This window comes from Macaca thibetana, chromosome 3 (assembly GCF_024542745.1).
Source record: "Macaca thibetana thibetana isolate TM-01 chromosome 3, ASM2454274v1, whole genome shotgun sequence".
Classification (NCBI taxonomy): domain Eukaryota; kingdom Metazoa; phylum Chordata; class Mammalia; order Primates; family Cercopithecidae; genus Macaca; species Macaca thibetana.
Window position 1 is genome coordinate 29,430,161 of NC_065580.1, and position 18,269 is coordinate 29,448,429.

Sequence of the window (18,269 nt, forward strand, 5' to 3'; positions counted from 1 at the left end):
ACTAGGTGCATAAATACCCATTTTTCTTGATTCTATGATGCTACAAACTGTAAGACATACTATTATTTTATGGGCCAGTAAGGAAGAAAAATTCCTGACAATTGTAAGATTATAATTTGCCATCCAAATTTCAGAGAGGTAAAAATGTGAAAAAACAGGCAAATTCATTATCCCTTCTGGTAAAGTATCAGGTGTCAATGTGCAGTTACTGAGGGACTATCGAATTCCAGTGGCCATAGAATAGAGATGATGGTGCCATTTAGTTTAGCAGAAGTGGACAAATAAGCCAGTTGAGTCAGCTTTGCTCTCAAACTGCAGGCTTTGCTGTAACATGGCAGTGGTCTTGCAACCAAAAGCCGTAAGTGGAGGTGGGTGAGGGGACAGGGACTAATTGGGGTAAATATGTTAGGATCGTGGGCAAAGCAACATGTACCAAACTCAATACTGTCTCCTTTACCTAAGACAGTCAGCACACAAGTAAGACAACAGATATAGTAATTCCCCTGCAGAAGACTTCTTGGTCACTGTAAGGATTTTAGGAAGCAGGAAAAGAAACCGAATGGCCAGAAAAGTCTCATTAAATAGAAAAATTTCCTCTTCTTACTAATTTGTCTTGCTTTTTAATTTTTATGACTGTTTTAAACAGTTATCTTTGTCTTTTTAATTTTTATGACTGTTTTAAACAGTTATCTTTTTCTGACAATAAAAGCAATATACTTGCTTTTATAGAAAGTTTGAGCAAACTTTATTAAGTATAAAAGAAAATTTAAAATATCATAATTATTTCCTACTAATCTTAAATACAACTTTAAAAAGATAAGATAAGGCCAGGCACAGTGGCTCGCGCCTGTAATCCCAGCTGTTTGGGAGGCCGAGGCAGGCAGATCACCTGAGGTCAGGAGTTCAAGACCAGCCTGGACGACATGGAGAAACCCCGTCCCTACTAAAAATACAAAATTAGCCAGGCGTGGTGGCGCATGCCTATAATCCCAGCTACTCGGGAGGCTGAGGCAGGAGAATCACTTGAACCTAGGAGGCAGAGACTGTAGTGAGCCGATATCGTGCCACTGCACTCCAGCCTGGTCAACAAGAGTGAAACTCTGTCTCAAAAAAAAAAAAAAAAAAAAAAAGGTAAGATAATAATTAGGATTGTACTGTACAGTTTTAAAAACTATTTTGTTGTGATAAAATGCACATAACATAAAATTTACATTCTTAACACTAAAGTGTGCAGTTCAGGGAGTTAAATACACTCAGAATGCTGTGCAGCCATCACCATCATTCATCTCCACAACTCTCTTCATGTTGTAAAACTGGAACTCCGGACCATTAAACTTCCTATTCTACCATCTCCCTAGCCCCTGGCAACCACCATTCTACTTTCTGCCTCAATTATTTTTTCATTTTTGTTTTTATTTTTTAGAGACAGGGTCTCGCTATGCTGCCCAGGCTGGTCTCGAATTCCTGGGCTCAAGAAATCCTGCTTTAGCCTCCTGACGTAAACAGCTGGAACTATAGGTGTGTGTGCCTTTGTTGTCATATCTAAGAAATCATTGGCAAATCCAATGTCATTACGTTTTGCCCCATGTTTTCTTCTAAGAGTTTGATAGTTTTAGGTCTTAGATCCACTTTGAGTTATTCTTTGTCTCTATGATTTTTACTACTCTGTCTCACATAAATACAACCACACAGTATTTGTCCTTTTGTGTCTAGCTTATTTCACTCGGCAGAATGTTCTCAAGGTTCATCCATGTCGTAGCATTTGTCAGAATTTCCTTCCTTTTAAAGGCCGAATAATATTCCATTGTGTATATATACCACATTTTATGTATCCATTCATCTGTCGATGATCACCTGGGTTGCTCCCATGTTTCAGCTATTGTGAATAATGCTGCTGTGAACATGGGCATACAAATATTTCTCTGAGATCCTGCTTTCAATTCTTTAGGATATATACCCAGAAGTGGATTTGCTGCAACATATGGTAGTCCCATTTTTAATTTTTTGAGGAATTATCATACTGCTTTCCACAGTGGCTATATCATTTTACATTCCCACCAATAGTGCACAAGGGTTCCAATTTCTCCACATCCTCACCAACACTTGTTATTTTCTGTTTTTTGGATCGCGACCATCTTAATGGGTGTGAGGTGGTATCTCATTGTAGTTTTGATTAGTGATGTTGCATATCTTTTCCTGTGCTTATTGGCCATCTGCTTATCTTCTTAGGAGAAATGTCTATTCGAGACCTTTGCCCATTTTTGAATAGAGTTTTTGTTGTCGTTGAGTTTTAGATATTCCCTATATATTCTGGATATCAATCCCTTATCAGATATGATTTGCAAATATTTTCTTCCATTCTGTGGCTTGCCTTTTTGCTCTATTGATAGTCTTTTGATGCACAAATTTGTTTTTTTTTTTTTTGAGACGGAGTCTCGCTCTGTCGCCCAGGCTGGAGTGCAGTGGCCGGATCTCAGCTCACTGCAAGCTCTGCCTCCTGGGTTTGCGCCATTCTCCTGCCTCAGCCTCCTGAGTAGCTGGGACTACAGGCGCCCGCCACCTCGCCCGGCTATTTTTTTGTATTTTTTAGTAGAGACGGGGTTTCACTGTGTTAGCCAGGATGGTCTCGATCTCCTGACCTCGTGATCCGCCCGTCTCGGCCTCCCAAAGTGCTGGGATTACAGGCTTGAGCCACCGCGCCCGGCCTGATGCACAAATTTAAAACATTTTTGTAAAGTCCAATTTGTCTATTTTTCCTTTGTGATATCCAAGAAATTACTGGCAAATCCAATGTCATGAAGTTTTGCCCCATGTTTTCTTCAAAGAGTTTTATAGTTGTAGGTCATGGAACCACTTTGAGTTAATTTTTATACACGGGGTTAGGTAAAGGTCCAACTTCATTCTTTTGTATGCAGATATCCAGTTTTCCCAGTACCACCACTCACACTTCTGATTTCAAAACTTAACACAAAGCTGTAGTAATCAAAACAGTACGGTACTGGCATAAAGACAAACATATAGACCAGTGGAATAGAACTGAGAGCTTAGAAATAAACCTTCACCTATATGGTCACATGGTTTCTGACAAGGGTGCCAACACCATTCAATAGGGAAGGGACTGTCTTTTCAGCAGGGGACCCTTGATCTGGAATTACTACTAAGGCTGTTCTTTACATTTTTCATGGTAGAATTTAATTTTAAAGTGCTTTTAAGTATTTATTAGAGAGACTGTAATGAATAAATTTTAGTACCTAGGCCCTTAATTTTTAATATTTTGTTAGGAAATTTATGTTAATAAACACTATCACCAACCACTGGGAATTTTTTTTTTTTGAGATGGAGTTTCGCTCTTGTTGCCCAGGCTGGAGTGCAATGGCGCAATCTTGGCTCACCACAACCTCTGCCTCCCAGGTTCAAGCGATTCTCCTGCCTCAGCCTCCCAAGTAGCTGGGATTACAGGCACCCACCACCATGCCCAGCTAATTTTGTATTTTTAGTAGAGACGGGGTTTCTCCATGTTGGCCGGGCTGGTCTTGAACTCCCGACCTGAGGTGATCCGCCCGCCTCGGCCTCCCAAGGTGCTGGGATTACAGGCATGAGCCACCGTACCCAGCCGGGAAATTTTATTAATTACCTATATTGGAGAAAAAAAATAAAAAGAATAAATAAATATATGATCAGCCAATTTTACAGCATCCACCTGTCAATGATTAATGATACAAATATTTACACTGTGACCTGAGACTTTATGGAAAGTAGGAAAGTATATTCTTTGGAAAAAGCTGTATGAGAGTCTGAAGAAGAAAACTGTAAATAAGAATTGTTTATATGGAATTAGGATCTTTGTTTATAGGCCACCTCAGTGACTGCTTATTTCCTATAATTCTTCCTACAGTTTACAATGATCTCATCTTTATGACCATCAAAGATGACATCCTGCCACTCCTGTATATCCTGAACACATTCTGGCAGAATGAGTTTCATGGACAGCAAAAGGAGAGGGCAGCTCTCCAAGCCTTGACATGAAAGTGTACCTGCAACTGATCACACTCATTTCATTCGACTTGAAGCCCTAAAAACTTGAAGTTTTTTTTTTTTTTTTTTTTGAGACGGAGTCTTGCTCTGTAGCCCAGGCTGGAGTGCAGTGGCCACATCTCAGCTCACTGCAAGCTCCGCCTCCCGGGTTTACACCATTCTCCTGCCTCAGCCTCCCGAGTAGCTGGGACTATAGGCGCTGGCCACCTCGCCCGGCTAGTTTTTTGTATTTTTAGCAGAGACGGGGTTACACCGTGTTAGCCAGGATGGTCTCGATCTCCTGACCTCGTGATCCGCCCGTCTTGGCCTCCTAAAGTGCTGGGATTTACAGGCTTGAGCCACCGCGCCCAGCTGAAGTTTTTTTCTTTAACTTCTTTCTAAAATATGGTATGGTAGAAGAAAAGCTGAAAACCAGCAACAACCTAAAATGATCTGGAATGCCAGGGATGAGGAGTCCAATGCAATGGGGGTGACAGGTTGACAGGTCAGTACGATTAATTATTCAACCCCCAGTTAGGGTCTTTACATGGGGCATGAAGACAACAATGATGCCTATGGTAAGCAGGGTTATCATTTCCAGAGCGACTCTACCCTTTTATACTCAACTTTATGGGAAACGACTCAACTAAACTGCTAGAAAGATTTTTTTTTTTTGAGATGGAGTTTCGTTCTTGCCCAGGCTGGAGTGCAATGGCATGATCTCGGCTCACTGCAACCTCCGCTTCCCGGGTTCAAGCAATTCTCCTGACTCAGCCTCCTGAGTAGCTGGGATTACAGGCGCGCACCACCACGCCTGCCTAATTTTGTACTTTTAGTAGAGACGCAGTTTCTCCATGTTGAGGCTGGTCTCGAACTCCTGACCTCAGGTGATTCACCTGCCTTGGCCTCCCAAGGTGCCGGGATTACAGGCGTGAGCCACCACGCCCAGCCTAGAAAAAGATTATGTTCACCTAAAAAGGTGAATAGGGATTAAAAAGACCCTTTACAAATTTTTAGACAAAAATTTTGTAATTTTACAAAAATTTGTAAAAAAATTTATAAAAAGACCACTTTACAATTTTTAGACAAGTCATTTCAAAACCAAAGCTACAAATAAGAGGTTTCCATCAACCTTTTATCTGTAAGTGTCTAATCTTTACCTATAGGAAAGAAAAGCAGTTGTACCATTGCTGACCTCTATTCCAGAGAAGATTTCTGATCTAAGTTTTCCATCCCGTTTTATTGGACAAATATCACTCCGTATGTTAAAGCTCCATTTTATTTTAATAATGTCTAATTTAAAGTCAATAATATTTTCATCTTAAAGACTAAGATCAAATTTTTCTTTCAAAATATGACTTTTAAAAAGCAAAATCTTCTCAACAAAAGAAGGACAAATTCTAAAATTCCTTGAGAAGAGGAATTAATCTAAGTATTTCCCCATAGCACTGAGTCACAGCCCTGCACACAGTAGACACACAATAAATACTGTCTCAGGGTTGACAATATACTATCAAGTAAGTTTCCACTACTTTAGAAACATACAGTAAGTCTACAAAGCCAAATCGTCCTCTCTACATGCAAGGACTATACTGGCCATATTCAGGAAATGGGTTTGTAGAAGGACATGTTTAAGAGGAACTACAAGTCTAGGACAGCTTAACCAAATAACTGAAAATTCAAATTAATGACTGCATCACAAGTAAATGGTGATATCACTGCCTTTCCTCTCTGGTTGTTCAGGCTAAATAGCTTATATATATAAGCTATCATATATATATATGCTATTATATATATGTATGTATGTATATATATACACACACATACACACATATTGTTTTAAAGCTGTGATGTTCTGCTTATTTGTTCACTTCGATTCCCTTCCCACCTCCTTTCCAAAAGTGCTGATTTATTCTTTATTTTGAAAATGAAAATTAACATAGTTTTTAAAGGACAACTTCTCCATACCCACTTTGGGTTGTTAGAAAGCCAGGGTGGGCTAAAGGCTGTGGAGCCCTGGGCCCTTGTGACTTGCAGTATGAAATTCTCTTAAGAGCATGGTTGAGAAACAAGTCCGTCCTGCAACTGTCCTGATTCCGTTGTACCCTGTAAAAGATGGAGGAGCCCCTCTGCCTCCTTATTCCCCAACCTGCCATTGCATGTAGCTTCCTCTCCCTTCTCACCCTGCGCCCACATCTGCTGTTTACATTGCAGCAGAGGTGCAGCTGGTTATAAGAGAACCATGCTTGTTTTATCTGCACCCAAAACACAGACGAGCTGCAAGAGGGCAGATTATGAAACTGCTTTGTCATCATAGGAACAAAGACCAGATTTCTCTGTGTATTTCTCACTGAGATGACTTCCAACAGCAAATTATGTGGAGAGGCTCAGAGTGCAGGGACTAAATGATTCTACTGCATCTCGTCCACAAGGAAGTGAATGTTAAGGGCTTGTGACTTATATCCAACCCTCCTGACTAAGACATTAGACCATGGGTTACCTCTCTTGGGTTCAGAAAGCCCTGATGTTCCCCTAATAGTCTGCTACAGTCTAGTCTCTGCTGCCGGGCTTGGTTTCTTCACCCCCAGCAGAAGCTGTAATACACCAACCCCTAACACTCATTGGGGCAGCGAACTACCTGATTGCAAAGATATTTCAACATCTCTTTATTCCTCCTCTATGCCACAGTGAACACATTCTCCTTCCTTTGGAGTAAACACTGTAGCCACCTCAGCTGCATCTGAGTTTGTTAACAAGCCCTTAGGGGATGCCATTACCCTCTTGCCTTTAGAAATAAGCCCTGGTCCTTACAACAAAGGGAGCCCAAATGTGCCTCATATTTTCCACTATGTACAGAGTTCCCAGGACACACAACACTTCACTGGAATATCCAAGGTGTTGGCTGCAAGTCTCAATGAAATCAAGTTTTGCTGGTCTTTAATGAGGGCCTGTTAGGCCCCAAGCTACAGTCGGGCGGGGGATGGGGACTGTTACTGGACTAAAGGGAGGGAGAGTCACTTGGCCATGCCTTTCAGGAAGTTTATCTGGGTGTTTCTCTCAAAGACAGGGGTAGAATTGAGCCAAGTGTAAGGAACCAAATAAGACTTTCATGTTACTGAAAAGCAACATGGTGGGTATACACGTGAGTGGGGGAAAAAAAAGAAATGAAGAGCAACACATGCAACATGGCTCAATAGGCTGAAAAAAATGTTCTGATCACTAGGGACTAACTGGGTAACTCTGAGAAGATGTGTTGTGTGTGTGTGTGTGTGTGTGTGTGTGTGTGTGTCTGTGTGTCTGTGTGTTTCAGTTTCCTATTCCTAATCAACCACCAATCTCTGGCCATACTTCTTTAAAATGAATCACTTAGGCTGGGCGTGGTGGCTCATGCCTGTAATCCCGGCACTTTGGGAGGCTGAGGTGGGTGGATCACCTGAAGTCAGGAGTTCGAGACCAGCCTGACCAACATGGAGAAACCCTGTCTGTACTAAAAGTACAAAATTAGCTGGGCATGGTGGCAGACGCCTGTAATCCTGGCTACTTGGGAAGCTGAGGCAGGAGAATCGCTTGAACCTGGGAGGCAGAGGTTGCGGTGAGCCGAGATCATGCCATTGCACTTCAGCCTGGGCAACAAGAGCAAAACTCTTTTTCAAAAAAAAAAAAAAAAAAAAAAAGAATCACTTTACCTCCATTCTTACGACTTTACTTTCCAAGACCTTAACAAGGTGTGCTGGAGTGCCTCTTCCTAACTGATCTTCTAATCTCCTCTCACTATAATTAAATCAGAATAGATAGTTCTTAAAATATAACTTAAATGATAATAATTCTTGAAGTGCTAACTCTGGGTTGGACACTGCGATGAGAATTTTATCTATATTATCTCATATACATGATTCTGTAGGATGAGTATTATCCTCATTATAACAATGGGGAAAACAAGGCTCAGAGGTTATGTTTCTCAGGATCAAATGGCTAGTGTGTGGTGGAGCCAGGATTCAAACCCGAATATGTGACGTTGGAACCCTGCTCTCAGCCACCATACCAAACAACCTCATACAGTGAACCATGCACAAATCCATCTTAGCTCTCTAGTATCTATCATAATCAATCTAAACTTTCACTGATTTTATATTTAGGGGAGGTGATCCCCCTCCTCTGAATTTCTACAATGTTCATAGTCTTTACCATACAATTCAATAGTGAGTTACACTCTAAGTAATACTGTTTGCTAAGTGTTACTTAAATCAGTCTCCCCAATAAGAGTATGATTTCTTTGAGGGCAGAGTATATGCTAGAGCACTCTATTCTCTATTTAGAGCCTTACCCAGTAGAGCTGGCATGCCGCAAGAGTTCAGTGACTATCAAGGACTAAGAGCTGCTATGGATGAGAATAGCAGCCCTTACTGCATACAAGACACTGACCTAAGGATTTCACATGGAGTAACTCAGTTCTCATAACACCCCTAGAAGAATGTACTGTTATCACTCCCATTTTACAGAATAGGAGAGCCTGGCTACTGAGATTTCAAATGAACTGCTTGATGCCAAACAGCTCGTAAGTGACAGAGCTGGGCTTCAAACCGAAGTAGTCTGGCATCAAGGCTCACACTCTTGACCATTAATTTAAATGCCTGAGTCCATTAAAAATAAAATTGCATGAGGAATGAAGAAGAGGGAGAATGATATGAAGCTGATCTTTCCTGTCAACAACCAGTAGAAGGAACCAGGCAGAGAACAATACAATCGAGGTTCAGAAGCCACCTCTTGGAGCATCCCATTTGGCAGCACCCTTCCTAACATACCTGAAGAAAAAAGTTCATTATTTCCCCCAATAATCCAAAACTTACTTATCTTGAGCTCACTGATAAGCAAAGGCAACACATTTTTCTCAAAAGCAAGTAAAATTAGCCACTTGCTGCTTAAACATGGATTAATACCCCCAACAAAATGCACTTTCTTTTGTAGGGCAAAAGGACAATTACTCTGAATCCTCTTAATTTGTTCTGTATCCCTTGAAAACATGAAGCACTCAAGCCTTGCTGCTTCTGCTTAATGGACACAGAATAGGATAAATGGGAAGGCTTGACCAGTAGTCTTGGGCTGGAAGTCAGAAAGGCTGCACTGATTGTTGGGGCTGGGTGGCGGCAGGAGTGAAGAATGATGCGGAGATGATCTTTCCATCAATAGCCAGTAGAAGGAACTAAGCAGGAAACAATACATTGAGTTTTGGAAACTACCTTTTACTAGAGGATTCCATTTCACATCACCTTTCCTAAGCACACCTGAAGGAAAGAAGTTTAATTTTTCTTGGTAAGGGCTGACCTATTATAGGCCAAACTACAATATCATATGGGCCAAAAGTGTTAAGTTCCTACTGCCAATTGTGGCAAACAGAGATACATTTCTCTTTAAGAGGACTCCACCCATATCTGCAGGGACAGATCTGTGATCCTCATTTATTCCCGGACTCTTGCCACCACCTGTTAAGCGCCATGGTGACTGTAGCTCCCTGCTGCATCTCCTGAGAAGCTGCCACTGCGGCCTCTGCCAATGATGCCACCGCCTGGGTGGCCTCTGATGCTTGCGTCGTCTGGATGGTCATCTCACCTCCCTGTAACGTGGCCCAATTTTGTTCCACCTGAGGCAGAAAGGACAAGATAGTAAAAAAACAAAGCCACGAAAGTATAATTTTAAAAGTAATTTTTCCAATAATTGTTACTTTTTAGCTAAATACACATACTCTTTAAAATTAACATGACCTGCAATGTACAGAACAGAGTTTTAAGCATGCTACCTTTTGTGTAAAAAAGGGGGTATTAGAATATATACCTGAATTTTCTTGCATTTGCCATAAAGAAATTCTGGAAGGACACACAAAAGCCACTGAATATATTCTCTGGATTATATGTGTGGGGTTCAGAGGAGCTGGAAACAAGTTGGATGGGAGATAGAAAGCAAGACCTTCCACTGTACTTTTTTTTTTTTTTTTGAGAGGGAGTCTCCCTCTGTTGCCCAAGCTGGAGTGCAATGGCACAATCTTGGCTTACTGCAACCTCCATCTCCCAGGTTGAGCGATTCTCCTGCCTCAGGCTCCCAAGTAGCTGGGATTATAGGTGTGTGCCACCACCTCTGGCTAATTTTTGTATTTTTAGTAGAGACGGGGTTTCACCATGTTGGCCAGGCTGGTCTCAAACTCCTGATCTTAGGTGATCCACCTGCCTGTCTCCCAAAGTGCTAGGATTACAGGCATGAGTCACCACGCCTGGCCCACTCTACACTTTTAAATACGTTTCTCGATTTACCTCCCGATGTATACATACTTCAAAACAACACATTGTGCAAGATAAATATATACAATTTTTTGTCAATTTAAATAAATACATAATAAAGTTTAAAAATATATAGGCTGGGTTGTTAGAAATAGCCCATGAGAAGAAAAAAAATTCAAACTATACCAAAATTTCAAACTGTATCAAAGGGAATATGATACCAGTACTCCAGACCCTTTATCCAAAGGGTCTACTACAGTGCCTATTTTCTTTCTCTCTTATTATTTTTTTATCATTATACAATATTTCCATGTAATATACCTATTTTTTGTGTACCTTTGTAGAGCTATTCCCACTATATGGAAGTATATTTACACAGACACACACACACACACACACATTCACCCTATTTCCCCTTTCTACTACCTCCTCTTTAAAATAAAAATGGCAGCATATTCTACATATCTTTTGTATCTTGCTTTTTTCACAAACAGTACATCTCCGAAATGATTCCATTTTGGAACATATAAAACTACTTTACTGATTCACGATTCTTAAGAATGGCTGCATGGTGGCTGGGCGCGGTGGCTCACGCCTATAATCCCAGCACTTTGGGAGGCCGAGGCAGGCGGATCACAAGGTCAGGAGATCGAGACCACGGTGAAACCCCGTCTCTAAAAATACAAAAATTAGCCGGGCGCGGTGGCGGGCGCCTGTAGTCCCAGCTACTCGGGAGTATGAGGCAGGAGAATGGCGTGAATCCGGGAGGCGGAGCTTGCAGTGAGCCGAGATCGTGCCACTGCACTCCAGCCTGGGCGACAGAGCGAGACTCCGTCTCAAAAAAAAAAAAAAAAAGAATGGTTGCATGGGATTGCTTTTTTTTTTTTTTTTTTTTTTTTTTTTTTTTGAGACGGAGTTTCGCTCTTGTTGCCCAGATTGGAGTGCAGTGGCATGATCTCAGCTCACCGCAACCTCTGCCTTCCAGGTTCAAGTGATTCTCCTGCCTCAGCCTCCTGAGTAGCTGGGATTACAGGCATGCACCACCACACCCAGTTAATTCTGTATTTTTAGTAGAGACAGGGTTTCTCCATGTTGGTCAGGCTGGTCTTGAACTCCCAACCTCAGGTGATCCACCTGCCTCCACCTCCCAAAGTGTTGGGAAGCATTGAATTATATAGAAAACATCATCATTTATTTAACAAGTCATCTTTCAATGCACATTTAGGTGGTTTACAGTCTTTTGCTATTAACAAACAGTGCTGTGATGAATATCCTTGTATACTATTATACTTTGTATATCACATGTGAGTCTATTTACAGGGTAAATGCCTAGAGGTAGAATTATGGATCAAACTTACTTTGCATTTTTATTTTGATGGAAACTGCTAAACTCAGAAACTAATTTTTTAAAGTGTAGCAAAAACTGCTTTCTTTTCAGTAGGGGAGAAGTTATGAAGACTCTCCCACTGCCCACAGCAAAAAACCCAAAAACAAAAATCATACTCTCTGGTGATAGGGTACACGAGAATCCAGGTTTGCCAGGCCTACACAGAGTCTCTCAGTCTCGGCATGCTAACATTTTGGCCCAGGTATCCTTGGTTGTAGGGCTGTCCTGTGCATTGCAGTATGGTTAGCAGCATCCTGGCTTCTACCCACTAGTTGCCAATAGCACCCTCCCCAGTCAGGAAAGTAAAAAATGTCTCCAGATATTGCCAAATGTCCCCTCTGGTCTGGGGTACAGAACCACTGATTTTAGTACAATTCTTTGTGTTTAGAGACTTGGTTCTGAATACCTGTATCTAGTTACTTCAGTCTGTTTTGCTCAATAAATACTCGTTGATTAATTATCCACCCTCAAAACTGAAAAGTAGCAAGGGCAGTAAAAGCAGTTTCTATTCCGAAGTACGGCAGGTGATCCATCAGCTCAGGTGTATATGTCTTTGGACTCCTGGACTCAAGACCTTAGCAGTGCTTACTGCAGCTCTTTCTATTCCTGCTTCACATTGCTGGGGCCTGGTGAGTAGTTATCTTGTGCCTGCTTATTACCGTGTTCCAAAGGAAGTGCTCCAAGCTTTAGGAGGTAGATATTTTAAATGCTTCCTGCTTTAGTTCTATCACCATACTTAGATTATGATAATGCTTTTCAGAATGTTTGCCAAAAGCCTCCCAGAGAAAGAGACATTCCTTTGAGCTACCTTCGTGTTTGCCCTGAGTTCTCATGGGCAGTGGATTGTGCCAACAAGCCTTCAGGGCCCATCACTCCTGAGGCAGAGATATCCTAGAGCTGCAAAGTTGCCCCTCAGGAACTCCAAAGCTCTTGTTTTCCAAGGTTGCTTGCTTTCATCTCATTGCTCCAATGAACATTACTGCCAACACTGCCAGTGTAAGAGGCAAGCTGTACTATCAATTCTTAGGTGGCTGATGATTCCACTCAAAACATCCACTGAAGCTGGGCAGTGCTGTTGCCTACTGCGAGGGAATGGTCTTCCTGTTTCCTGATCTGCCCCTCTATTTTAGTCCGGCACATGCTGCTGTTCTCACCTGAGCTTGGTCCAGTGTGGCTCTCTCAAGTCCTCAAACTCCAAAGGCAGCAAGTCACTACAGACACATTTAGTTACAACTATACTTGTAGTGAAAATAGCATTAGAATGCTGCCATATACAGTATAATTTAAGAAAGTTAAATTACATGTCATGGAATGACAGTAAATAGTGAAGAGAAAAGAGGAGGAGAAACAGAGAAGAGATTTCTAATCAGAAACACAGCAGGTGATCAAGAAATCAGTTCAAGTGCCAGCATCTCTTCGGAATTTCCTATTCCTGAGTCTCAGCGCTTTCTTAAACTGTGTTTACTTAAGCTCTTGTTGCATTCCCTTCCCCAAAGAAAGGGCCACAAGCCCTGGGAGGGGAAGATATTCAGAAGATATCTCATTGGTTACTATGCATTTCTGAGAGAGCCCCTCTACCATAAGGCCCTTCAAACTGTGGCTGTTCCACGCTTTCACAAGTTAATGCACTGAACGTGTTGCTCCCTTTGACAGGGTAGAACTCCTATCCCTCTCCTTTGTTTGGCTAGTTACCCCTCTAGTCTAAGCTCAGGGGCTTCCTCTGGGAAGTGTTTCCTGAGACAATTCCATTCCCCTGAAGTCCAGATGAGGGCCTCTCCTCTGCTGTTCCACAGCACCCTGGGGTTGCTGCTACTAGACCCTTATCTCACTGCAATTGTTCTTTGCCTTTCTTTACCACCTACCTATGTGCACCTTAAGGGAAAGGGGAGTCTTTATTATCTTTTATCTACAGTCTCCACAGTGCCTGGCACAGGGCTCAAAAACTGTTTACTGAAGGGATGGATGGAAAAATACTATTGGTATTTTCCTACTTGTTATTCAGCCTGCCCATATTTAAGGTAAATCGACATCCATAAAAATACACCTAAAATGAGTTACGCAATTCAAAACTGTTACATATATTAATGGCTCAGTTTAAAATTCACATCTCTAATGTTTTTGTACTTTGGCTTTCTCTTCTTCTAACAGAATTATATATACTATTATCAACAGATACCATTCTATTTCAAATTTAGACTTTTCTGACACCTAATGCAATTGATATCACCAATACCTGGTCTTATCACGCAGCAGAATGGATTCTCAAACCCATCTGCGTCTTTCAATATGTCATCAAAATAAAAACTGTATGTTTTAAAATCAACATAGTTTATTTCATATTATTTTGAAATTCTTTCCTTGTTCAATTATAAACATCTATGTAGGCCGGGCGCGGTGGCTCATGCCTGTAATCCCAGCACTTTGGGAAGCCAAGACGGGTGGATCATGAGGTCAGGAGATCAAGACCATCCTGGCTAACACGGTGAAACCCCGTCTCTACTAAAAATACAAAAAAATTAGCCAGCCTGGTGGCAGGCGCCTGTAGTCCCAGCTACTCGGGAGGCTGAGGCAGGAGAATGGCGGAAACCCACGAGGCGGAGCTTGCAGTGAGCCGAGATCGCGCCACTGCACTCCAGCCTGGGAGACAGCAAGACTCTGTCAAAAAACAAACAAACAAAAAAGTCTATGTAACTTGTTCTGTGTCACTAATTAATTTTCAACTGCTTAAGGCTATAGAGTTTGTTGCTCTGTAATTACTCAGATTACTGAGTATTCTCAGCTCAGCAGGCCCCCAAATGACCCTTTCCATAAATAACCAGACGCTGAAGACAGTGTGGTAATGGTGAGAGCTCTCACTGGGAAGGCTGGGATAACAAAATGACCACACAACTTCTAAAAGTATAGGCACTGTTTGTTGTTATACTTTCTGCCCCATGGGAGAAAAGACCAAAGACCAAGCAAAAAGGCTGTTTCTACTGAGTCACCTGATACAGTGTCTACACTGGCATCGATGTGGCCTTATATAGCCCACTTCAGAGAAATATTAGAGTCATTACAGTTCTTATGGTTCAAAGCTAAGACACTAACAACTATGTCAACATCTAAGAGAAATCAGACGGCAAACGGAAACACAATATAATCTAAACATGTCACTTTCTGACATAACCTATGCTTCCTCTCTTTATGTCATTTTCATTTCACTGGAAGTGTAGGAAGAGTTAAGAGTATTTTTTTTCATCTGACTGAATCCAGGTATTTACCAAAAGGCTATAAAAACTTTATATATGTCATTCAGCAACCTCCACAATAGCTGGCTTAACAATGATGTTAGTGTGCCAGAAAAGCCAGACATATGCAACTGAGATTTAAAAAATATTTTCTATGAATATTTGAATATGTTGATTACTTTTGTATGTTATTTAGCAAAGTATATTTCTTAGACTTAGTCCCAGAGAAGTATTTAAGAGACACAACTCTGGCCGGGTGCAGTGGCTCACGCCTGTAATCCTAGCACTTTGGGAGGCTGAGGCAGGCAGATCACGAGGTCAAGAGATCGAGACCATCCTGGCCAACATGGTGAAACCCCATCTCTACTAAAAATACAAAAATTAGCTGGGCATGGTGGTGCATGCAGAAGAATCGCTTGAACTCGGCAGGCAGAGGTTGCAGTGAGGTGAGATCATGCCACTACACTCCAGCCTGGGCCACAGAGTGAGATTCCGTCTCAAAAAAACAAAAAAACAAAAAAAACAAAAAAAAAAAAGGAAAGAAAGAAACACAACTCCATAAATATGTTATAAATATTATGTGTCAAAAACAAAATTTTTATAGAGAAGGAAACAAAGTTACTTTCTTTAAATAGTACCAAGAAACATTCAGTAGAGAGATACGGTTGATAACACTTTGTCTAAGCCAAAAACTAACACATCTTCTAACTCTACCCCTTGTTGTCTTTTCCACTTCTTTCAGACTTTAAGGAGTGTCATCTCGTTCTAGTGTTCTGGACCTGACAAATTCTTTGCTTTGCTAATCCATATCCTTTAATGATGTTTATGTACTTAGAAAGTAAGTGTTCTGTCAACCTTCACCTTTCCTCACCCAATAACCAAGTTTTTCAGTGTCCCAAACTTTCCCAGGCTCCTTAGGTGGAAAGGAGGTACATATGCTTTGCAGCATCCCTTACAGCAAGGCTACAGGTCGTTCACGTAGACCTCTCTCTCTTCCTCACTAGACTGGAGTCCCATGAGGGCAAGGATCCTGTGCAAATCAACGCCACACAGCTGTAGCTATACAGGGTTTCGGCACATGCAGGCTGGCCAAGGAGCCTGTGGTGCACTCTCCCTCCATCTCCCAGCCATGCAGCCTTTGCCAGTTCTCCCCGTCTCCTGAGGGGCACATATGAAAGTGACTTTGTGGTGTTCTAAGGCGAAATGCGCCATGGCTCTCAACAAGGGTGAGATAACACTTTTAGCTTTATTTCTGATACTGCTCTTCGATGATCTGTTGGCTATTTTTCAAACTTCAGGACACCACATCAGTATCTTCAAGGGAAACACTCATGGTGACGTAACAAACCCCCTCCTTCACTTGTTGAATCTTCACCAATGTCTCAGAGCCTAGGTAATGTTTTTGTCAATTCATTATCCAGCTTCAACACTGCTCTGGGACTTTGGGCAAATCATGTAAGCTCTAAAGCGAATCATCATCTCTAAAGTGAAGATGATAATGGAACTTACACTTCATAGGGTCGAGTGTTTAGCCCACCAAGTGATCAATAAAGGTTGGCTGTCTTTAGGTTAACGTCCCATAATTATCCCAATTTTGCTAAGGAAGAATTCTCCTAAGAAATCTTCAAAGGCATATTTAAAATGTAATAAATCATGTTACTGACTTGCAAACATATTTATCCCTTCAAAGAAGGCTTCCCTTAATTCCAGTTTTAATGCATCATTCTTTTTTTCATAAAGACCAAAGATGAAATTCTTTGGGATTCACAGCATAAAAATGCTAAAGGGATAATCCCTTCATATTGTGTATAATACCAAATGCTATACATTCAAACGTAAAATTCTAAGTTCCTGACAGTTGGGTTTGAGTCATACTAATCCATGAATCTTAATTGTTACAATTAATACACATAGCATAAGACACTTTCCAAAACTTTCATGGTTTCATGTTCAAAAGGTTTAAATGAACGAGTGCTGCAGACATGCAGGCTACTCCATCCTCTGGACCTTTGCTTCTCCCTCATTATACATTCAAGTATTTGAGAAGATGCAGACAGAATCTCTTTCTTACCTCTCCATCAGCCACGGCAGAATAATTCACTTGGGCAACGGTGACTGTGGTTGGCAATTCTGAAGCATCAGCCAATGTGGCTACTGTTGCCCCCGTACCAACCTAAAAAAAAATATGGAAAGTGATAAGTGTCGCTGGATGGATCCTTCCACTTCTTTACTCAGAAGCTAAGACTCCTTTAATCCCAAATTTAGCGCAGATAACAATGAATATGTCTTATGATGTGAAATCTAAAATCATATTCACTAAAATTATAGTTCAGAGACTATCATGAGTTTCAGAATTTTACTTCAACCAAATAAATCGATATGAGAAGAGCTATCCCACTGCCACATCCATGCCCAGTGTCGGTCAACCAACTTTCTATTCTCACCCCAATTGGAACTTCAGAGGTTCCCAATCAACAAATTGTGTTTTACCTCAGAAGAGGTCATTCAGAAGGAATATTCCCTGATCACTGACAGTGAAACTGTAAAACAGAAGTCATTTTAAGGCCAGGCATGGTGGCTCACATCTGTAATCCCAGCATTTTAGGAGGCCGAGGCAGGAGGATTGCTTGAGTTCAGGAGTTTGAGACCAGCCTAGGCAACATGGAAAGGCCTTGTCTCTACCAAAAAAAAAAGTCAGCCAGGCCTGGTGGCATACACCTGTAGTCCCAGCTACTTGGGAGGCTGAGGTGGGAGAATCACTTGAGCCCGGGGGGTTGAGCCTGCAGTGAGCTGTGATGACATAGAGAGATCCTGTCTCAAAAAAAAAAAAGAGCCCTTTAAAAGCGCTTTGTTTTGGAAATGTCCAGGAAGCTACTCATAGCTCTGTATTTAGCAAATGCAAAGAATTTAAACTATTCTTCAGGAATCAATTTCAGGTAGGAAGATGGTGGGGAGCTATATAAAGTTCATACAAGAGTCGCACAAAGGAAACTCTCCCCAGTCTGAGGTGAGGTGCCCACTGATCCATCTCAGAAGCCACAGTCTGGTAGCCCTCAGGTTTACTCACCTGGATAAGTGAGACTGTGCCATCAGGGTTACTAAAGGTCTGGACGACAGTCTGTGACGGTACGAGATGAGCTATACTGTGCGTGGCTGTGGCCTGCGTTTGCGTTTGCTGATCCTCAAAGGCATACAAAAGGTCTTCCCGCCCATGCTGTTTATAACAGTTTTTAACTATGGTCCGTAGTGCCTGGGTCCATGAAACCTGTCACCAAATGACGGGAAAAGCACAGTAAGCCACAAAGAACTTTGGTTATTTAGTCCCAATATGCAATAAGCAGCTACTTCTTTATCAAATCAAACCAAACCAAA

At 41.6% G+C, this 18,269-nt stretch overlaps 1 protein-coding gene across 9 annotated transcripts in view; it reads right to left on the minus strand.

Annotated features, from left to right (window-relative positions):
• Nucleotides 1-18,269, minus strand: part of NRF1 (nuclear respiratory factor 1) — a 149,161-nt gene that overhangs the window by 31,585 nt on the left and 99,307 nt on the right. For all 9 annotated transcript variants that reach the window (XM_050782538.1, XM_050782542.1, XM_050782535.1 and 6 more), the window contains 3 exons: nt 17,965-18,162; nt 16,969-17,070; nt 9,495-9,652 (listed from right to left, as the gene is read on the minus strand). In XM_050782538.1, the coding sequence (XP_050638495.1) occupies nt 9,495-9,652; nt 16,969-17,070; nt 17,965-18,162 (458 nt within the window). The remainder of the gene's footprint in view (nt 1-9,494; nt 9,653-16,968; nt 17,071-17,964; nt 18,163-18,269) is intronic.